General features: G+C 41.5%; 1 protein-coding gene across 2 annotated transcripts in view; it reads left to right on the top strand.

Moving 5' to 3' along the window:
* Window positions 1-24,164, top strand: part of KCNJ6 (potassium inwardly rectifying channel subfamily J member 6) — a 119,697-nt gene that overhangs the window by 42,043 nt on the left and 53,490 nt on the right. Inside the window, exon 2 of one of the 2 annotated variants that reach the window (XM_081004468.1) lies at window positions 2,572-2,632. The exons of the other annotated variant lie outside the window; for it this stretch is intronic. Coding sequence (XP_080860594.1) covers window positions 2,608-2,632 — 25 coding nt within the window. The 5' untranslated portion in view covers window positions 2,572-2,607. The remainder of the gene's footprint in view (window positions 1-2,571; window positions 2,633-24,164) is intronic. 2 annotated transcript variants of the gene reach the window in all.

The following is a 24,164-nucleotide window of genomic DNA, read 5'->3' as shown; positions in this document are numbered from 1 at the left end:
GAAAGGTCACCCCATTGTATTGAATCTGAGTCTAGGAATGATAATCCCACTGTATCCACCCACTGCCCCCCGTGGGAAAACCACCATGGAAAAAGAATCACGCTGAAGTGCAAAAACCACACTGATGGAAGCAGAAGACTTTTCCTGCTTGGGCAGCAGAGCAAAGAACACTTTAAAAATGTTTCAGACACAGCTCAAATACTTCTTCTGCTCTGTATCCACAGGTCAGACAATCAATACATCCAGCAGCTACTTGATGCTTATAACATGACAGGAAAAGATGTGTGCAGTGTATTTCATGCATCATAATGTACATAATTCTTCCTCTCTCTGTAAGAGGCCCTATGTTTTTTGTCCAGTTCTCCTTACATGCGTATCTTTCTCAGAACCCTGAAGCTTTTTCCATTCTGAGGCAGCATTTTCCAGGTTCATTCCTCCTCCAGTATTCCCACACAGTGAGAAAACAATACGTCACAACCAAGACTTTGTTTTGTAGCAGAGCAAACGTTTTTTATATAAAGTGAATCTCTTAATAATGTACAAACATGACTCCCAGAATTCTGACAAGGAAAGGGGGTACAAGGAAGGTTTCTGTCTTTGGTGGATATTGCTGAGCTGGTTTTGTTTCCATTCTTTGCTTACAAGGAAACATTTTGCTCCTAAGGGGCCAGGCTTCTCTTCAGCAACTTTCTGGGGGCATGTGGATAGATGTGTAATGTTGTATTTCTTTTGAATTGTGATTTTGCATTGAAAGGAAACTCCCCCCTCCCCACAGTGAGGGTGCTGGGGTTTTTTTTTGGGGGGGGGGACTGTGTACCCACTGCCAAACATCTCCTTGCATAGTGAAAAGGGAACTCCACAAAAATTCAACACAGCCTATTGTACTTCATTTCCACTTTTCTTGGGAATACTTCATTCCTACTCAATTTAGAGATCTTTAAATTTGGAGAATTTGAGACTCCCTGTTTAGTTTTGTAATCTTTCCAACGAAAGGAACCCATGTCCTTATAAACCAAGCACACATTGTCCCGGAAATACTGTCGGCAAATTGCACTTGTTGCTCTGTCCCACCAACAGCGATCTATACGAGAACAATAAAACATGAAAACAATAAACCCAGGTTCCAGGTGTGCATACTTCTTCTTTTTTGTTTCCCAGTTCAAGAGTATTTTAATGCAGCAAACAAATGAGCGAAAGAGAAGAAAGGTTGGGTGCAGTGAATGTTCTATTGTGTACATTTTTTATAAAAAAAAAGATTCGTCACTTTCAGTACTTTGGTTATGTTTTCAGATAATAAGCCACCCACGCAAGCTGCCATATTAATTGAATTGCCCTTATAAACAAAGCACTGTCATGGGGAGTGCCTTTCAAGAGGAGAAAGGCTTTCTCCCCCAACATAAACCTGACAGAACAGTATAATTACTGAAGCTAAACTAATATCCATATCTGCTCGGCTTCTGTGTTAAAAGATAAGAGCAAACCAGAGATTAGGGAATGAGATCCCAAAAGGAAAGCTGGTTAACAGGAAGGGAAAAAACCCTAGACCCTTCTGAAAAGGTTTTGCTGTTTTTAAAGATGTAGGCAATGCCATTTGTTTCTCCTGACTCACAAAATGGTCTGGAGACACCTGGTGTAATTCAAAGTGGTTCTGGCCCTGCAAGCTGCCTGCATGGAAACATGATGTTGGGGGGGCGGGGTTTAAAAAAGCAGTATCCGTATCATACATTTAAATCCGTTTTATTCCACTTTTAACAGTCATGACTTTCAGGCCAACAAATCCTGGGAACTGTATTTATCACAGAGGTACTGCTCCAAACACCCCAAAAAAATTAAAGTTCCCATGGTTCTTGAAAGGGGTAGGAGGAGCCATGACTGTGAAAGTGATATAAAAGTAATTTAAATATATGGAATGGATGTGGAAATAGAGCATGGTACAAGTGTAATAAATAAATAAATGTAAAAAGGTAGATGACAGAATAAAATACACCACTGCCTTAGACCACAATCACACCATACATTTAAAGCACACTTCAAAAACAATTTGCTAGCCCCCAAGAATTCTGGGAGCTGTCGCTTCTTAACGGTGCTGAGACCTTTTAAGAGACCCCTATTCCCTCCCAGAGCTACAAATCCCAGAGAATTTGACCATCAATTCCTCTTCACAGGGAACTCTAGGAATTGTAGCTCTCGGAGGAGAATAGGAGTCTCCTAACAACTCTCAGCACCCTTTAGAAACTGCAGCTTCCAGGATTTGGGGGGTGAGAGCCAGGAGTGCTCACAAAGGTGTCCTGGTGCTTTAAATATATGGTGTGAATGTGGCCTTACTTCCATTCACTGTGACAAAGATTATTTAGGAAAGGGCATAGTTCTTTTTTGGCATGTAAAAAGCCCACATTCAATTCCTGGGCATCTCCAGGCAGGGCAAGGCATGCCCGCTGCCTGAAGTCCTGGAGAGTTATGTTGCCAGTTAGTGCAGATGATACTGAGCTAGATGGACCAAGGGTCTGACTCAGTAGAAGGCAGCTTCCGGTATGCAGATATTATTTTTTATTATTTTGTTTCTTTCTCTAGGAGAAGCTCGAGAGAGAGGGGGAGAGAGACAGAGAGATGGCCAAATTGACAGAGTCAATGAGTGAGTACAAATAGGAAGTTCAACTTCTTGGCTTTTTTCTGCCTATTATTATTATTATTTAGAAAAGATTCCTTCCTGAAGGCAGTCTTCATCCAGGTTCTAATTCACTCTCACTTCCATTAAATGAATCAAGCCCCCCTCACAAAGGCTGGCGTCCTGCTCTCAGTTATATGTGTGCTGTGACTAAATTCTAAAATGATAAAAAGTTCTGGAGTTTAAAGATCTGTGGGAGTCACATCTCCTCATCCAAAATGGAGGCAGACCGGCTGTAGCTACAAAATAGTTAGCACTGAAGTCACTCTGACACATTCACAGAATACCTACCAGTATCTGTACTGGGGATGTAACATTGTGCAATCAAATATGATGGGATTCCCCTTCCTCTCCTCACCAAGCAGTCTTCTCAGCAGGGGATGCACAGGGATTTCAGGTGGAAGTCTAGTGTGCAATTGGGACACCACAATCCACTGTAACGAATCTGCAATACCAGAGCAAAACAGTCACAATACATGTTCTGGGACGACTTCTTTTTTCTGGGACCTGGTTCAAATTCACTATAAATGACTTTGGTTTATATTATCTTTTTATTACTTTAACACATGTGTCATTCTAAGGATGGGGGAGAAATTCAATTCAAGTCTCATTTGAAGACAAACCTATCAAATTCACACTTGCTGAAGCAATATGTGAACTGAAACACATCTAACTTTCAAAATTCACACTTACCTGAATTTTGTTGTTCAGTTCTCCAACCAAACAGTATTTACAAAAATGCATAATTAGGGGGAGGGGTGCATAAACGTGATTATATTGGTGTTAATAACACAAAAACGCATTATATTAGGGGTTGGTGCTTGCAGAAATGTGTACTTTAGTTAAAACAGCATATTAAAATGTGTTTGAGAAATTCACACGAAAGGATGCTGATTATTTTCAAAAGGATTTTCGCAAATTGATGCAAAATGTAGAGAACTGAGAAACAGAGCTGAAATTGACAGATTCTTCCAACCCTTTTCACCACACTGCCGTGAAACACAGAGCTGTTAGCATCACAGGCAAAAAAAAAAAAAGATGTTTCACAGTTGCTGGATGCCTTAGTGAGAACTTCTTTGTCTTCATTCCATCCTGAAAATTTCAGGATGACTGATAGAACTCACAGAGCTGTGCGTCTCTATTGTATGAAACAAGAAGAGCAAAATCCCAAATGAGGAGTGTTTTGAATTAAGTTAAAGCCAATTTGCAATGACGGGATGTGTGAGAGAACTACGGAATGACTGAAGCTAGACAAGCATTCATATCATTCATATCAGCAAGGTGCTGCTTCAAAGATAGCAACACAGGCAAAATGAGGAAAACAGATCCCAAAGACAGGACTTAACAAAGGTTTTTTGTTTTTCTTTGCAAGGCAAGAGCAGTCCTAAAACCACTTAAGCCATTGAAGCTGCACAGAAGTTAATGCAGCTCCACTGATGCACACAGTCTCAGAATCACTCTCTAAATTGTGGCATTTAGAAGGTAATTCAGTTGAAACATTAGCTTTTGCCTGAACACGTTGAGCTCTTGCTTTCAGCATGTTATGTTCAAGCTGTTAACTTCTCTTTGGAACTAAGCTAGAACACAGAGTGATTTTTAACAATCATTTTTACTCCTTGCAAAAAGCACCCTCCCCCTTTTGAAGATTCCCCCCACCGAAAGGCTGTAAAGAGTGGGGAGGAAAGTAGTCACAGCATGGCAGCCCTTCCCGACAATCACCATTCAGAGTGAAGCAAAGCTGTTCCTTTATTCTGAATTGACTTTGCAATGTCACCATGCAACCAAATCTGACAAGCTAAGTCTATGTGGTGCCACAACAAACTTTCATGCAATATTCTGAATGTATTACAATTTTGCCGACTTTATTACTTTTACAGGGACATTGAAAATATTGGATTTTGGTCACAGAAAATAAATGAAGCAAGACAAATTATATGGTACCTTGGTGAAAGTTTCAGGGAGGAATGATTTTGAAAGAAGCCTTTTTGATATGCAGAACAGCTGCTCACTGTGGATTAGTGCAGAAGTATAATCTTTATGCAAGCTCTGACTCGGAGATAATATGAGCTGAAAGATACTCGTGAATCGATAGCAGCAAAAATTTTCCTCATAAGAACTGGTGACTAAAGAGCAGTTTTCCCACTGCACTTTAAATACATATAGAAAACTTGTCTGCATGGTTTAATACTTCTGGCAAGAACAAACAAGCATCACTGCAATTTATTACAGATTTTATAAAAATGATAAACTATATTCACTTTAATAACCTGAATTGGAATAACACTTTTCCCCATCACAAGATTCTACCTTGCTATGTTGCTTCTGTCATACCAGTTCAAGTTAGGAGTATATTTGGCTGGTTGGCATGTTTCAGTGCTAAGAGTGATATTGAAAGCATATCAAGATCATTAAAACGGCAGCTGATGAGTTGGATGCAGAGCTAGTCGTGCTTAGATTCATTTATTGCAATGGTCTAAGCATGATTAAGTCTAGATCCAACCCAATGTGTATATTTGAATTCTATCCGCATAACATTTTCATGTCATGTGACCAGAGGAGAACTTCTCACTGAAAGGGACGGAGTATGAAGTCATTCACATTTTCTAACGTAACTCATGCCTAGATAATGCCCATGACTAATTGAGAAAAATCAAGGGTTGGATCCAATGCTGCTCAAATGGTGTTCTACTCCCATGATGCAATTTCCCCTTCCTCTCCTCTGCCCACATTCCCCCAAAATCTTCTCCAGTCCCCTAACTCTCTGAAATACATCTTGAGGGGATGCAGGGGAGAGCAGAGAAGAAGGAAAATCTGTTGCACGTCGAGGTCCCCAAGACACCCCAAGTAAGAACACAACGACACTTGATTTTTGTTTAAGGTTTTTGGCATAATTTTGGCCACAACTTTATTAAAAATACAGCAATGTGAGTAGTTGCTTAGGCATTGGTAGCGACTAACTGACCCTGCAGGTGACAGCTCTGACATTCGCACCCCCCGCGAAGTCAGCAAGGGTAAGTCACCTGGGGAGAGAGACGGGACTGGGAACCGTGCCTCACCTCTCCCCAGAATGCTCCCAGGGGCTCTTGCGTGGCCCTAGCCCCTTGCCAGGGGGTTCAGACAAAAGCATGGTGAGCCCCTGGGTTCCTTTAACGGAAAACCCTTGCAGCAGCAGCATTTTGGAGGGGCAGGCTCAGCCAAATCCATACCCCTCCACCAACCAATTCCCAAACCAATGCCTAACCGCAACCTTACAAGTTGTGACAATTTGCTACGCAGTAGGCAAAAACCAAATGGCACCAGCCAATCAGCCAAATGGACAAAATTTCTACCAGGCCCCTGCCCCAAAGCAGAGGACCCCATGACAGGCATAGCAAGGTCAAGCAAACAGCCTAACATTAGGGAGGGAGGGCGAGTGATCCAAAGCACGCAGCGAAAGAGGAAGCTCGTCACTGCGTGCAGTGTATTTAACAAACAGGGCTGTCAATCAATAAATGGCAACATACAAATCTCCCCAGTAACAGCCCGCCCCTGCTTAAAGATGGCCAAACTCTTTTGCCCAGCAACAGTGAGGTGTCTTGTCAGCCCCCACCGCAACACATGCTCTCCATGAGGGAGAACACGCTTTGTAAAAGTGGGAAGGTGTTGTGTCAGCAGGATGGCAGCGTTGGATACAACCCCGACTTTATACATAGAATCAAATATAAGAGTTGATGGAAATCAAATTAAAATATCAGGAGTCTTATCTTGAATTTTATCACAAGCAGATACCAATATGGACAACATTGTGCCTCCAGGTGTTATTGGTACAACTGCCATAATTCCTGACCATTGGCCATGCTAGCTGGGCCAACACAAAACTAGATGTGATTCACCCAGCCTAATTATCTCTGTCTGGCTGTTGTTGTTGTTGTTGTTGTCTGCTTGGATATATAGATAGACAGATATTGATATATTTAAGATATTTTAAAAATCTCTTTAACTTTTCATAATCCAAACTGGCGACAGCAGATCATTGAAATCTTGACAGATTTCAAGATTTAAATTTACTGTTTTCAGGTTATGAAATAATACCAGCAACAACAACAACAACAACAACAATTTAAATCTCACCCTTCCTCCCAAAAAGCCCAAATAAGTGTGATAATTTAAATTATTGGTTTGATAATTCAAGCAGAATAATGACTTTGCCAGCAAGTGATATATGCAGAATTTATGCAACCCAAGTTTCAAATTCAAAGGAAGCAGCTATTAAAATAGCTGATGTGATGGAAGCACAAGTCTCAATTAAGCACAGTTTAATTCTCCCCCCTCCCTGCCCCCTTGAATTACTGTATTATTTATTGGGGTTTTTTGGAAGGTCAGAATGTCATTCTAATGGGGCAAAGTTTTGCAGTTTGGTCAAATCTTTTTATATATATAAAAAAATCACATTTTGGTGGCTAAAAACCTTGTGTAAAGATTACAGTTTTAAATTAAGCCAGTATCCCGTGTTACTATAGAAACCCCCATTTATGACATGTTTGCAGGCAAAAAGTCAAACGATGCATTTTAATGAGGGAATCGGGAGAACATTCCTTCTATGGAGAAATTTATTTTTAAAAAAACAACACAGAATTTCTTAATGATCTGGGAAAGGCAGTCTAATTAATAGTCCTGTAAAACTGACATTAAATCCTGAAATGACATGTGCCATGTTAATTTTAAACAGTAGTCTCCACCTTGCAGATTATGTCTTAGGTACTGCAGGAGGTTGATGGATTGAGAAACATGTTTCCATGGAGATATATGCTGCTTTGCTGGTATTCCCTACAGAAAGTAAAGGGTTTCTTTGCCCCCTTCTCAGTTAGACAAATTAGCTATATATAGCAAGAGATGTTAGAAAACTGAAAACAGCAGTCTGCTGGGGGGGGGGGAGTGGAAAACTAGCATTTATGAGTCAAAAGAAGCACCACGTAACAGACTTGTTCTGGAGGATGGAGCAAGGAAAGAAGTATATATCATTTATTTATAAGCCATTTCTTCCTTCTTGAATGAAGAACAGCAGCAGAGGAAAGGCAGCTTTGCCTAAGAGAGCTTTGCAGCTGCCAGCGGTTTATTCTGCATGAGCTGGTTTATAGCTGGAAGCAACGCTAACAGCTAAAAACTTCTCAAGTGGGTAAAGAAACAATGGAATGGCCTGGGGAGCAGAATTATCCATGTAAATCACAGCTTAAGTTCGAAATGCAAGCACGGCCTCCGCCCCGCCCCCCTCATCCTGGAATTTTTGTTTCCAGCATTCTATGAACAATGGGTTGCAATCCTAAACCAACTTACTAGGAAATCTCTTCATGAATACAGTGGGGCTTATTCCTGAGAATTTGTTTATTACATTTATACCCCCCTTTTTTTTGTCCAAGAAGCTCGAGGTAGCATACATATTTCTTTTCCTGTCCATCTTATCCTCACAACAACCCTGTGAGGAAGGTCAGGCTGAGAGGCAGTGCCTGGCCCAAGGTCACCCAGTGAGTTTCATGGCTAAGTGGGGATTTGAACTCGGATCTCTCCTAGTCTGACACTCTAACCACTACGCCACACTGGCTGCTAGCTGCACCTAAGTCCCATGACTAATTCATGGCTAAGATGCCCCAATGATTTCAAAGGGACCTGACTTAGACTGAATTCAACACAGCACCACCACCACCCCAGCATCCTTTTTAGTGTGCACTAGCAGGGAATGCCTAGCACTGCCTGGGGATTAAAAGAAAACCCCTATAATTGTGTTTTAAAACAGATAATGTAGTGTGTGCGCACCATTCCCAAGACTGTGTGTGCTGGGGGGAGATGGGCTTTAAATGTATGGTGCATACACAGCCTTAGAAACATGAGAAGGAAATGGCCTTATACCAAATCAGACTGTCAATCTCTTGAGTTCAGTATTCTCTGGATTGGACTGGCAGCACCTCTCAGCTCAGTTGGTTAGAGCATGGTGCTGATAACGCCAAGGTTGCAGGTTCGATTCCTGTCTTGGTACAGACACATATTCCTCCACTGCAGGCGGCTGGATTAGATGACCCTTGTGGGCCCTTCCAACACTACAATTCTATGTTTCTATGATTCTGCAGGGTCTCAGACAAAGGGCTTTCCTAGTCCTGTCTGGAGATGTCAGCAGTTGAACCACAGACCTTATGCACAAAAAGCATGTGCTGTACAACTGAGCGAAAAGAGTGAGGGAGAAACTGTGAGGCTGCCTCCTTAGTGGGTATTTCAGGTCAGCAATAGTCACTGTAGGAGAAGCAATGGAGATTCGTGGGAGGATAAAGGTACCATGAGTCTCCCTTTCTCACTCTCATCCAAAGGAAAGGATGCAGATAACAATGACACAGATTTTTTTGTCTAGACTTTTCTTATGTCCAGGTGCAACAGGTAACATATATTCAAAATGTCCCGTTGTTTTATATAGTCTCTTGTTGTTTCAAACATTAAAAAATATTCCTATACTTCCTTGTAGAAAGTAATGTTCTGCTCAGAGGGAAGATCACAAAATGAGGTTACCACACACACACACACACACACACACACACACACACACTTTTCAGTAAGACACTTTTGAAGAAACCCTTAAATTTGGCTGTTTCCAAAGAGATAGACAGAGCTGAAATCCAAATGTACACAATAAGAGGAAAAGCACTGCATCTGCATAAAAATAGCAGCAGTTTGCATAATGTGACATGTTGGCATCATCTTGGCACAGAATTTAAGCTTTCTCGAGGCAGAGAACTACCAGCCCTTGTGTCGGGTTGTGGAAGTGGGAATTATGAGGTCTGCCAGTTGAACAAATACTTGATCAGGGAAATCATCATCAATTATTTGATCAGGAGCTGTTCCAGAGGAGTAAATTGGCTGAAAGCAAAGGTTTTACAGCAATAGCAGTAGATGGGGGGGGGGGGAGAGAGAGAGAGAGAGAACTGAGGGATTTAAGGTCGGGCTTCTTTCTGATAAGAAAATGTTTGAGTATTTAACTGTGCCATGAACCCATCTGGGACCCAGGACTTTAAAAACAGGCACGCCGAATTGCAAGACACCACTGAGAAAAATCACAGCATTTCCATTCCCAGAATCAGCTGTTAGGCAACGTGCTATATTAGGCTCTGTCCGTTTGGTAAAGGAGACATATCAGTATGTCCCCACAGTGTCACTTCCCAGGAAAGAGTCAAAAGAAAATAAAAATATCACCAGCACGAATCTGGATGTGATGTGTGATGCCCCCCCCCCCTCAAACCAATGAGCATCCTCCATGAATGATCAACAGGAGGTAGAGAAGATTGCTTTTCTTTAAAGCAAAGGAGTTCTAAAACCAGCTCAGATGTTTTGGTGCCTATGGATTCTTGCAATGCCACTTGGAAGCTGTAGTGCCGGGGCTGGTGAGCTGGCAGTGGCACCTTGCCTAAACATCTGTGCAGCAATCCTGTGTGTCATGAATCCTGGCAGCCCAGCTTGTGACTGCCTGGTGGAACCTGGAGGAAGAGATGCCCGCAACTCCAGCAGCATTGGCAGAAGCAGCCATCTCACCCACCAGGCATCAGATGGCAGCTTCCCACACTCACCCCAGATAAAATGTGCGTGCGCCACTCATTCCCCCAGTTACGAACCAAGTAAGAGTGACAAAATTTGTTTGCAAATTTCACCAGCCTCTCCAGTTAATTCATGGCTCAAGAAGCACTCATACAGCAGGCATCCACGGTGTGGAAACGAAAGAAGGAGTGCCATCCCGATGTCTTTTCCCCACTACAAGCCCAGAGAAAGTTATTAGAAGGGTGACCTTTATTGAACTCTCATAATTAGGAATCAATTTTGAGTTCTTGCCTATTTGGGGTCATTAGAATTTGTAATCTGTCATGTAGATTGTTCTTTGGATGTGAAGTATTGACTGGCTAGATAAAGAGAATAGAGAGAAGTGTGGGCAGTTCCTGCTTCAAAATCATTGTTCGTGGGCAGTAGCCACTTTCCAATTGTTTCAAGGTTTAATTTATCTTCCTTATAAAATCCAGAAAGCTAATCTTTGGCAGAGGTGATAAAATGCGTGAACCATTTATTTTCTGTGTAAAGGTATCTGGAAACAAAGGGGGAGAGATGCATGCATTTGTGTTTGGTGTGTTCCTAAGACTTCTTGTGCTGGTTATAGGTTTTAGTGGGGAAATAACAGTGTGTTTAAGAGCTGAGCGAAATGGGCAGTTTCTTGGGCAGAGAAGAAAGAAACTAGCTGGGCACAATAAACCTATTTGTAAATAGTCTGTTAAGAACCCATACATTTAAGAGTTCCTGTTGTATCCTTCCAGTAGGGATTGTATTATGCTTCCTATCCTAGGAAGTGAATTTGGGATAGGGCACACCACAACACCACAAACCATATTTGTTTAGTGTTGATTTTCAATCATCTTTTTGAGCTACCAACATACTTGGTGCTATGTATGCCATGCTGAGCTGCATGCATTGAGAAAATAAAAAAAATAGGCCTTAGTTACAGCCTGGGGGCCAACCAACTAACTACAGTGTGCAGAGCAGTTTCCCCAAAGCTGGTTGACTAGAACCCCTCTAGGTATATGCTTGTTGACACTCTCAAAGGACAAAAAAGAATGTTGCAAGCCTTAGTGATCAGGTTTTACATAATTCCTATCCGGATATATATCTACTAGTTCCTGCTTACATTGTGTTTTCAATTCTGAGCTTTTGGGCAAGAGCAGTATTGCACAAAACCTCAATATTATTTTTTTTAAAAAAAAAACTTTTAAGAATGAAAAGGCTGATATACGTACAGCAAATATGCCTCCAGCATACAGGAGTTAGTGGAAACTGACACACCATCATCATTTGGACCACCAAAAACAAAATGTCCGGGTTGTGCTCAGACAAGGAGCAAACAGGAGGGTATGTGGCCATAGAGAACACTGATCGAGAACATCACCATATATATGTACACACACACACACACATACATACCACTTAAAATATTTTAAAATCTCTCAGCAGTTTACATTAAAATAATAAGAAATAGAATAACATTTAATCAGTACTTTTTTCTGGGGGGATGCAGGGGTATGCATACCAACATTTTGTGAATCTAAGTTTGGCCTCATTGAGGGGCAGTATTTCATTATGAGTAGGAGAATGAGAGTAACCCTAAACTTTTTGGGGGGTAGGACTGCATTTAAAAAACTTTCCTAAATATTTGATAAAAATGAAAAAGAAATGATTATCACAAATAAAACGGACAAAAAAGGAAGAGTTAGCATCCAGAATAGCTTGGGTAAACATAGAAGTTTTAAAGAGGTGTAATTACTGTTTCCATCTCCTGAATTACCCGAGGGAGGACATTCCAGAGTCTGGGTGCTATAACTGAGAAGGCCCACCTCTGTGTTGTCACCAAGTGACAGTGAAGAACCACCCACCAAAACATTGTGTGACACTGTGCCCACACTTGCACTGCCTGCAATTTGAAATTGGGTTTATTTTCCTTATTGGATTAGAACATGAACTTCTGGATTAAATGGGGGGTGGGTGGTTTGGACTGGCATTTTGATGAGGTAGATAATATGTGGACACAACAAAAAGCATAAACACATGAGTAGCAGAGAATCCACAATAAAGCTCAGCGTGGACAAGCCCTAAATGTTTCAAATAAAGCCCTTACTGTGATGCATCCTTCCATTGCCTAGAAGTAGACACCAGTGCCAGAGCTGACAGATCTCACCTAGCCAAATCACTAAAGGAACACCCATTAACTTGCCAGTCCAGGGACTCCAGCCATTTGCCATGCTAAATGTGGTGCCTGCCCTGTTCTTCAAAAGAAAGGTTGGTTCATCATCCTGGCTCATACTTACCGACGGCTTTTGCCTCTCATGCACCCACTGATTCCTGTGACCCCTGACTTGCCTTGTGTACCAATCTGATCTAAAAATAAAAGTCTTGTGGGAAACTGAAGTTGGGAGTTCCAGTTCATCACTTGCTGGGGGGAGCCAGGGCAGGAGAGGAAAAACTGGATCTACCAGTATTTTTACATAATCTTCCATGTCACACTTAAAAGGAATGATTCTAGTTCTAATCACTTCTGGGCTTTTTTAAAAAATAAAAAAGACAAGAAAAAATAATTCAGGGGCAACATGTTTAATATGACATTTTGGGACTTCAATAGCACTGATATTCTAGAAAGACTAAAGTGATACAACTTTCATCTAGAGAAAAGCAATTCAAAGCCTATAATGCATATTTGATTTTCTTTTTAACTCTGTAGCATTTCTGACAATATTGAATATCCACCCAAACTATCTATGGGGCCTAGTAGGATCATTTCAGCTGTAACGTGGCATGTTATTTGATGCTGCTGTGATGAGCATTTGATCTGTCCAATCTAGTAACTGCCGGTGGGGTGGGGTGGGGTGGGGTGGGGTGGGGTGGGGTGGAGCTGCAGAGCTGCTGTTCTAACACTGGTGTTTCTGCAGCTTCCCTGAATGGCACTGGAGTGGCACAGAGTGATGGTAAGGTCAGGTCTGCATGGACACATCGGTGGAAGTGCCAGATTGGCTCCACCCGTGTGCTCATGCAGCCCCAATTTCACCATTGCCCTAACCCCAGCCACACGTTCACTTGCAAAACTGCTTGCAGGTTGCGACCAAATGACCAAATCCTGTGTGCATTTGCTTAAAAGTTAATTTAGGAACTTTGCTTCCCAAAAATGTGCTTGGGATCAAGGGATTGCTGCCTTCGGATTGGTTTACGCTGTTGTCCCATGCTGAATCTAATTTTGAATTTTCCCTTTATTCTTCCTGTGATGCTCTTTGTTCTAGTGCTGCACCTTCTGTGACACACACAAAACAGTACAGGAATAATTAAGGGGAAAGAGTTATAAGAATTGGAGAGAGTAGGCTGGAATGCCATTTTTCACATGTAAATTTCCCCTGGATAAAGGCTCCAGCCTGATTCTTGAAATGAGAGTCTAAGGTCCTTATTCATGAGCTTGCGTCCTAGAAAATGCTCTCATGCTGCTATTTCAAGTGGACAAGACAGCAGAGGCCACGATGTGCCTCACAATGCCTGTGCAGGTGACACAAGTAATATTGCTGCAAAATTAATGTGTAGTTGATATGATATTGAACTAGAACTGAACTTGGAGATAGAACATTCACCATAGGAACAGGTGCAGATTGTACTAGCATGTCAGTGAATCCTAAACTTAGATGTATTTACAGTGCAATCCTGCGCACGTTTACTCACAAGAAATGGGGTCAACAGAGCCTGCTCCCAAGCCAGCATGCACAGGATTGTAGCTTTGACTTTGTGCCCTTCTGTTTAAACAAGAGTCCTCTTGTGGTGGCTAGCTGAATCGATTGCAAAATGTAATATTTGACTGCTGCCACATCAATATAAGAAGCTGCTCAGAGAGAACATGGCATTAGTGATCACCAAAGACAGACACGTTTGCCTCCAAGGTCATGCCATGCGCATTTCTTTCTGTATACTCTTTTTAAAGAGCAGCTAAATTACTTCCTGAGAGTTTTTCTAGTGTTCTGCCTTGGTCTATCATTAGCCATTAGGCTTGGCTGCCTACTTTAAACAAAGTATTTGTCACAAAATCTTAGTGGCTCTAGCCACTCTCAAGAAAAGAATGTAACACGACATTCCTTGCTAACTTTTATCATACCAAGACATTGCTGTCACGGTGCATATAACAGAGGACAGGTTTTTCATAAGGAGAGGTTATCTGTGGTGCAGTGGAGAGTGAATGTGGGGAAGCAGCTCTTGAGAAAGCAGGAATGATGATGTGATCTGCTGACACACCAGGGTAATTGATGGACTTTTATTGCTCCGGCTAGTCAATGAGGCACTCATATTTTTCCATTCTTTGCAATAGATGGGCATAGAGAATAAGAGGAATGAGCAGGGGTTGGATACATCTTTTCTTTTCTTTGATTGCATTCCAATCTCAGATTAGCTGTTTAAACTGTAACTTTTTTGCAAGGTTTTTTTCCCTGTTTTTTTTTGGTTTTGCATTCCCAATGAGAAACTAAAGAGGTTGCATTTTAACTGGCAAGAAACCTTTTGTTAAGGCTCAGTGTGTTTTAAAAGTTGCACCTATGCAATCAGAAGAACGTAGCAACAAGTTCAAAGGACCTTATTCCCAAGAAATATGGAAATCTGGTTCATCATGTGGGGGAGGGTGAAATATTTCAATAAAGTCAAATATTCCAGATGACAGGAAGTTAAAATTCTGGCAGTGTGAGCACATGAACTAATCTGGGCTCCATGTGAGCCGCTGTGTTCCCTTTGGCAGCGCAAGTGCCTAAGAGCATTAAAGGTAATACATTGTTGCAACTGACGTCCAAGCCTGCAGGAGCATTTGTTTAATTAGGCAGGAGAATGAGCAAAGCCAGAGAGATAGAGGCTGCTCTCTTAGATGGCTTGCCTGCTGGGTTTTGATATTTAGAATTGATTTTTCTCCTTTAATGAAAAGTTAAGCATTTTGTGAAAGGGGGAGAGCAGGGAGGGGAGGAAATTATATCCCCTCTCCCCTTGATTCCACAGCAGGCCATCAGTGGGCAGAGTGCTTATTCATATGCTTAGGAGGAAGCATTCATAGGCTGGTTCCTTCAGGAATTGCCTGCTTCTACATGCATCTCGTTGTATAATTTGAATGTAGATATGTGCCTTACAAAACCTAATAGCGGGACTAGGTCCATTGTGGTGCTGAATATTCTACATAACATGTGGTAGCTGGTTAAGCAGAGTTATTCAAGATCACATCTACGTAGAGAAAAGTCCCTCTGCGACTGCCTCTGTAGGGTTGGGTGCAGACCAAGGAATGTACAAATTCCAGAGGTGAAGAACATGGTTCTGCATATAATGTAGCATTGCTTGTTTCTGTGTTTTTTATATCCAGGTGTTTTATAGTCTAATAAGACTTATTAATTGATTGTCCAAATTATCTTCCGTGGAGAGGACACAGGGAACCTATGGAGAGATAGGCAGTCATACACACCTGCCAAACTCCATTTCAACTACAGGAAAAGCAACTGATGTATTTGACTTGTGCTGAGATCAGCTCATGCCAAAACGTTTTTCTAAATATACTCACACCCTTATTCCCTTTTGCTGGGGTGAAAATTACTATAGGGAACGTTGTTCTAAGGTTCAACAATGCATATAAGCCAGTGGTTCCCAATTAGCTAAGTACTGTGGACCCCTTTGTTTTTCAAAAGCCAACCCACAGAACCCCTACTTCGGAAAATTCTAATAGTTACTATGGTCATTTTTGTTAGGCGAATGGTGTTGCAGACCCCCTGGGTGGGTTATGTGGACCACCTGGGGTCCGCTGTCCACCAGTTGGGAACCACTGAATTGTAATCAAACACAATTGTCCCTCCTTATAAGAAAAGGCAGCTTCAGAGTGGGAGAATTGGAACAGAGAAATGGTGGGAGAAAACAGGTCCTTTCATCCTATGCCTGTCTACCAATTTCCTGCTGCAGTTCCCTTCCCTCAGCTGTTGCTTTTTAAGTTTTTGCGAGATTCCAGGCTCACTTGTGGAACCCAGCAGTGAGGGGACTAGCTTGAGACATGCAGCACAGAGTGGAGGGTTGGGAAAGGGTCAAGCATCTCTCTGCTTCCCACTGCCCCCTCCCACTGCTGCTACCCCTTTGGAGAAGAGTCTGTCTCACAGCTTTGCCACGTGTAGTCTATATAACATGTAGTTCAGACTTGCCCTTCAACAAGCACATATTGCAGCACAGGCTTAACCCTGGAAAGATGCATCTGGAAAGAAAACGAATCACCCTCCCTCTGGTGGAGTCTTCTTTCTGTGTAGCCTTTGAAATTAAACATATACATCATGTTGTGTTAGTGGTTCTGAAACACAAGGCATTAGTAGAACGGCTTTATTTGAATAAATTGCTACCTTGCCTTCCTTCCTCACTCGCCTCATTATACTCTTCCCTGAGACCAATGACTCTCTAATTTCATTGGTCATGGATGATGGAGTAGGGCAACCATTCTGCTAATTTTCCGAGCGTAAGAATACTACTTGCATTCCTTTTAAGTTTCAGCACTTCGCTGTGTGGCTGCTTCTGTGCAGTTCCAGACACATAATGGATTGATAAATAAATTGGCTTTAGCTTATTTGCCGTAGTGTTAAATTAGGCCAAATATGCTTTGCAAAAGTACCCATGAAAATGGACTCGCAAGATGTTCAAGGTTTGCTTTCTAATTGGAGGCTCAGTAATCCACATGACTGGCCACCACAGGAGACCCTCTCGCTCCAGGCTGATACCTTCCCACATTCCAGTTAATATTTACACAGACACATGTAGAGAAATCAAGAGGCTATGAGATGGAACACTTATTTAATTTCCATAGTTTGAGAGGCTAGGGAAAATGAGTCTTGTATTCTGTTCATACAATTCAAAATTACTCTGTTCGTTTATACACCATACATATGCACAAATTACTATTCTGAATTCTATGGTTGAAACTAATCATGAAATTGTAGTTCAGTTTATTATGTTAAATGCATCTACTTTGAAAACCATTATATAGCCTATTATTTTACAGAGCAACAGACGTAGCCTCCGGATATTACACTATGTATTTATTTTGCTACCACAAAACATCTTATAAAAAAGGGGTTTGGAATGTGCTCTCACATCTCAGATGCCTTCTGGTGTTTTCAGTTTTTAGATGGAGTATTTCGTTAAAATCTCATTTCTCACATACTTTTATGGCTGCTGTACTATGAGTGTAAAAAGAAAAAAGTCTGATTTGGTGTAAAATTAAGAGTCCAATCCAACAGCGTTTTTTAACATGTAAAAAGGCGACTATTTTTTATCCTTCTCATGTCAAGAATATGTAAAGTTCTAGATGCTTTAATAGAAACAAAGAGCAAATGAATCTGAACTTGACTACACATTGCACTCATTATGAGAACTGGCATCTTTGTAGTAAATTCTCGGAAACTATTGAAGCATCTCTTTACTGGCTGCAGCCAGCAAAAATTTTGCAAGGATCTTAGCAGACAGTCTCCTAACTATATCCAAGGCTACCCTTCCTGAATCTCAAAATGGTTTTCGACCTTCTAGGGGGACAGTGGACATGATTTTCACTGCTCGACAGCTTCAAGAAAAATGCAGAGAGCAAAACCAACCCCTGTATATGGTGTTTATTGACCTGCCTAAGGCCTTTGACACTGTAAATCGTAATGCCCTGTGGACTGCCCTTCTGAAAATTGACTGCCCAGATAAAGTTGTCAACATCCTTCAGCTCCTCCATGATAATATGTCAACAACAATTGCAGATAACAATGGCTCTCAAAGTGAACCATTCACAGTGGGATCAGTTGTTAAACAGTGTTGTGTTATTGCCCCAACTCTTTTTGTTATCTTCATTGCCATGATCCTACACATTGGCAAAGGGAAACTCCCCACTGGAGTAGCAATCACATATGGAACAGATGGAAAGCTCTTTAATCTGAGTAGGCTGAAAGCAATGATTAGGGTTACCATAAATTCCACCATAGAGCTTCAGTATACTGATGACAATGTAATGTGTGCACACTCAGAGGATGTCCTCCAAACCATCCTAAATATCTCCGCATAAGCTTATGAAAAGCTTGGCCTATCGCTCAACATCCAAAAAAACAACAAAGTGCTGTACCAACAAGTACAAAATAACCCCTCTACAGTGCCACAAATTCAACACAGTGGTGTAACATTAGAAAGTGTCAATAATTTCTCCTACCTAGGCAGTTATCTTTCCACAAGAGCCGACATTGATGCTGAAATCCATCATCGCCTGAGCTTTACGAGTGCAGCTTTCTCCCGATTGAAGTGCAGAGTATTTGAGAACTGGGACATTCGCAGGGAAACCAAAATGCTTGTTTACAAAGCTATTGTACTACCAACCTTACTTGTGAAACATGGACCACTTATAAACGCCATCTCCAACTGCTCGAAAGATTCCATCAACAGTGTCTCCAAAAAATTTTACATATCACTTGGGAAGAGAGGCAAACTAATGCAAGTGTACTGGAAGAAGCAAAAATCACCAGTGTTGAAGCAATGATTCTTCAACATCAACTTCGTTGGATTGGTCATGTTGTTTGGATGCCTGATTATCATCTTCCAAAGCAGCTACTCTATTCCGAACTGAAAAATGGAAAGCGTAATGCTAGTGGTCAACAAAAGAGGTTTAAAAACTCTCTCAAGGCAAATCTTTAAAAATGTAGTATAAACGCCGACAATTGGGAAACACTGGCCTGTGAGCACTCCAATTGGTGTCATGGACTTTGAAAACGCTCAAACTCAGGACGAATGGGAGAAACGTGCTGTGATCAATTCCCACCCAGAAACCTATGTCCCCACTGTGGAAGGGCATGTGGATCCAGAATTGGCCTCCAAAGTCACCTATCAACACACCGTTAAGACCATGTTCATGGAAGACAATCTTACTCAGCTACAAGTGGCCCCCAAAGAAGAAGAGTAAGTTCTCTGCCACCCTGCTGTATCATTATTGCAAAAGGTCACCATGGAAATCCTGCCCATCATATACCACGTTTCCACATTGCAGCCAGTATTAATAGTAGCCACTGACAGGGAAAATCACTATGTGATGGGCAGGAGTCATGCGGTGAAATTAGCCACAAGGATGCCAATTCCTGCTGAACATGAAACATCTAGACAGCTATTATTTTCATTAATACATTAGAAATTCTCCAGAGCTACGCATTCCCTCTCTCTCATACAATATCATGACATTTTTTATAGAGGACAGCATCATTAGTTCATACGTTTGCCTGTTATTACAGTCATAAATAATGTGGTCTGCCAAACACAGAGGAAACAATGAATTGAATTATATTTTGATTATCAAAGTACTGAGCAGTTATATAAAATAATGACAAGAAAGGTCAGCACAAGAGGGATAAAATACAATGCAGATTTTATTATTTAACTCACTTGTTCATCTCTTGATGAACAACTTTTCAATTGACCAACCATCCAGCTAGTCTACAAAATCTGATACAAATTTTATCTTCATGGTCTCTTCCTACCTACCAAGCAAAATTGCCCCCTTTCTTGCAGTTCCCTTATTGCACTGACTTTTTATTAGTAACTACATGTTTCAGAGAATGGATTCTTGATCGTGGGCTGGTGTTTAGTGATTTGATAAATGGCATTAACTTATTATAAAGAAGAGTCTACAGCTGTGGTGAGAAACCTGTGGCCCTCAAGGTGTTCTTGGACTCTGATGCCCATCAGCACTGCCCAGCATGGCCAATGGTCAGGAATGATAGGAGTTGTAGTCCAAAAAACATCAGGAAGGCAGTGGCGGAGGAAGGGGTATGAGGATGCAGTCCGACCCGGGTGCCATCACTGAGGGGGGTGACAAAATGACAAAAATATGAGTTTTTAAAAATAAAAATAAAAATTTGGGCTCACGAAATGTTTTAGTTCAGAAAGGCGGCTGGTACTGGGCACCACACCACTGCGGCTGGCACTTACCACAGGGCCTGCAACGTGCCTGAGCCATGCATCTCTCCTGGGAGTGACGTGGTGGCTCGGGTGCCTGCAGGCTCCGCGCTGCCTGAAACAGCAGTGTGGGACTTGTGTCTGCCCTCCCTCAGCCACCCTACAGCTGAGGGGGAGGCGGTGGAGAGGCTCTACGCAGTGCACCCCGCCCCCATGGGCAGCTCACCCCGCCCCTGGCTGCAGGACGCACACACCGCACCTGACACCCAAGCAGCTAGCTTCAGGAAGCTCACAGGTTCCTCATCCCTAGCCTACAGAAAGTGTCTTTATAGAATCATCCTCAATAGGATGGCCCAAGATTTATGGAGACCTCTTATCCCAGCTACAGTGTAATTAGGTATATGAATTAAATATTTGTTAAGATTTTTATGTTACATTTTAATTTGATCCTTAATTTGATCCTTGCACTTAGTCCAGCAGTTAGTGCACAAAGAACACAAGAGTTCAGGCGAGACCTGGATCCCAGTGTTACTCAGACACAAAATCTCCTAGTAAAATAAAAATTAAAGAACACTATGGTGCTTGTCTGAGAACATATGCTATATAGCATTTGGCACATTAAATGCCACACAAAACAACATTTTGCATCCAGTGACACAGGGCTTCATTATTATATCACTGAGATAGAGGTTACTTTGAAAGGAAATGCTGCAAAGCTCATCTTCACTTTAACAGCCAAGTATGTCAACTAAATGTAGCTCGGTTTTTTGTGTCATTTGGAATTGTTTGCTCCAGAGGCACATATCCAAGGTTCATGTTCTCTCTCAATGTGGCACATGGCAATCTATACTGGGCAGGTCGCTCCTTAAGGGAATATTGAATTAATTGTTCTGCCTCAAAGTGCCTTTAGTTTAGGGGGCACAAGATTCTGCCCCAGCTGCAGTCCTCTGAGCTATCTTCAAGGACAGCCTACCAGGGATATGGGGGCGGCAGAGAGATGACTCCCTTCGTCAACACATGGGGGCAGCCTCTGCAGAACTACCCAGAGAGGGACTGAATGTCATGGCATATCACTGCTTCCGGGGACGTTTTCAGATGCATTTTTCAAAGTGAGAGGTGGATGCAATACTTTATAACTTCTCCAAGTGGCTAAAAGGAAAAGAAGGCAGAGTGAATTAAAGGCAGTACTTGGACCACCTCATAAGCTATAAGAATTGAAGTGTGTGGCAAAAAAAAATCCATAAACTGTGGGCCAATTCACATCGCTATAATCTGCGCACTGCTCCAGAGAGTATGGATCAGATACATCTGATCTAAAATCAGATCAAAATCAGCAAGTGTCCGTTTTGTCAGATGTGCCTACCTTGTGCCCCTGCAGATGTTTCTGGACCACAACTCCCATCCTTCTAGGCCACTGGCTATGCTTGCTGGGGCTGATGGGAGTTGTGATTCAGCAACATCTACAGGGACACAGGTTAACCCATACAGACTTATGCCTTGAACCAGATCAGGTCGCAGATACTTTAAATGATTCCTACAGAGCTATTCACAAGCTGGTGGCTTTTTAATATCTGTCTGATCAACATGATGTCTTACCTGTATCTATCAATCTTTATTACACAAGCCTTAAAAAGGAACAGAGTCAGAACTATTTGTGTGACTCTCACAACATATAAAACAAATTTCAGGCATTTATCTTTTTCTATTAAAAATCCCTAGTCTCTAAAGGGGGGAGTGCTTTTCTTAAAAAAAAAGTCAGACATAGGGTTGAAACTGAGGAGGACTTAAGGAACACAGAAATTCTGGCCACTTTCCTACTCCATCCTCCTTTAGATAGGTATTGATTACACTCTTATGATTTATTGCTTTGTACTGGAATGTTTTCATTAGAACAAATTGCAGCTCATTCAGAATTCAGAAATTGTGTTACTGATCCTGTCTTAAAACTAGGAACGAGTTTTTCCAATCTTAGTTCAGCTCTCCACATTTCCACATGAACATTCATCAGCATTTTAGTGCAAATTTCTCCTCCTGTACACATTTTTGTATAGCATTTTTTTCCTGATATACCAATTTTTGAAAGACAATTTCCCTAATGTAACACATTATTGTATGTTATTTTCACTATATGCATTTTAATGCACACTTCACCCCAGTACATGCAATTTGCTACACATTACTTGGCTGGAGAACTGCATTGCAAAATTCAGAGAAGTGTGAATTTTGAAGGCTGTCTGTGTTTCAGTTCGGGTATTGCTTTGGATAGTGCAAACCAGGAAGGTTCACCTTTAAATGTGATCTGCATCAAATTTCCATAGCTGTCAACTTTTCCCTTTTCTTGCGAGGAATCCTATTCGGAATAAGGGAATTTCCCTTAAAAATATGGAAAAGTTGACAGCTATGTAAATTTCTCCCCTATCCCAACTTAAAACTTGCCCGTTCACCCAGTAATTTGCTGGCTGCTAAAGCATAGCTTTGTTATAATGTTTTATGAGCTGCAAAATCGTTGTGTTTGAAATCTTTAATACGTGGATTCTTCTCTAGTATATTTCTACAGTGTGAAATACTCTGGTGTTATTCAAACAAAGGGTATCATAAAAAATATTTTAGATAAATAAGCAAATACTAGCACAGTGAACCTTGTCCTGACTCTGTATAACCATTCTAGCTTTGCCTCTCATCTGTGTTGTTATTTTTACCATGGTACCTTGTTTTGCGACCGGGATCTGTTCCGGAGCCCCAGTCGCTGGCTGAAAAGGATGCTGGACAAAGCGCCACATCTGCACATGCGCATGGAGAATTTTGTGCTTCTGCACATGTGCTTCTGCACACTTTAGTGCTTCTGCGCATGCACAAGTGGCGAACCCGGAAGTAACCCGTTCCGGTACTTCCGGGTTTGTCACAGACATTCGACAGAATGGGCGCTCAATGAGGCAGATGCTACCACTGTACAGATCAGCTTCACTATATGGTTGTTTTCTTTTTTTTATTTCACATGATATCATGAGTTGGGGGGGGGGGAGCACTATTCCATAGACACTTGGCTGCCACCAAATTTGCTGCCTGTTTGGCACCAAGGGAGGACAATTTTAGTCTCCTGAGCTTTTAAGTGGATAATTTAGTTTCTGGTTTTATTGCTGGTTCTACTTCTGATTTTAGCTGTTGTTTGTACTGTTGCATGAATTTCAATGAGCTTGACACTAATTTGCTGGATTTTTTAAAAAAAATGTATTGCTTGATACCCTGAAGTGTTAGCTGAAAAGCAGCCCAGATACCTTTTTAATGAATATGAAATAAATAATGTAATGTAAAACCATGCACGCCTGAAAAGCAGACACAGCCATCTTTAAAAACTTAGCTTCACATACACTCAATTGCAAACCCATCAAATAGATCAGGGGAAAGGGAGCATTTCTTAGGAAGAGGAACACATTTCCTGTTCAGCAAGCTTTCCAAGGAGAAGTAAAACTGGGCAAAGCTACTAATGTGAATTTTACCTTTGTACAGTAGGCTAGTTTCTGCACATACCCTATCTATCCAGGCAAGCAAGAAGCATTACCTGAATTCAAGGACACATTTCAACCAGGCAAAAATACTCAAAGTGGGAGCAGGACCAGTAAAGAGCATGGCCTGAGAAGATGGGTCATGGCTGTGAAGTGTGTAATCTCAGGAGAGTCCCACAGGTCAGATTTAAAAAGTCTGGAGGGCTGCATTTGACACTCGCCCCCCAGGCCTGCACCCTGCTTTCCCTCAAACAGAAGTTATTGGGAAACATAGTCATTTGTTGTTGTTGTTGTTTTGCTGATAGGATTGAGATAATACAAAGTGCTTGTTTACAATCAAGAACATGGAATTCACTCTTAAAAAAAGAAATCTGGCCAGGATCCAGGTTAATATCCATAAATTGATCTGCATTAGCAAACCTACCTAAGGGAATACTTGTATTCACTCATTTTTGTAATCGTACAAGAGGCTCATCTGGAATGCTAATATAATGTGAATATTCCATTTG

Source organism: Podarcis pityusensis (genome assembly GCF_964106645.2).
Source record: "Podarcis pityusensis genome assembly, chromosome: 4".
Lineage (NCBI taxonomy): Eukaryota > Metazoa > Chordata > Lepidosauria > Squamata > Lacertidae > Podarcis > Podarcis pityusensis.
The sequence above is the reverse complement of the archived record's forward strand: the minus strand, read 5'-3'. Positions and strand labels throughout refer to the sequence as shown.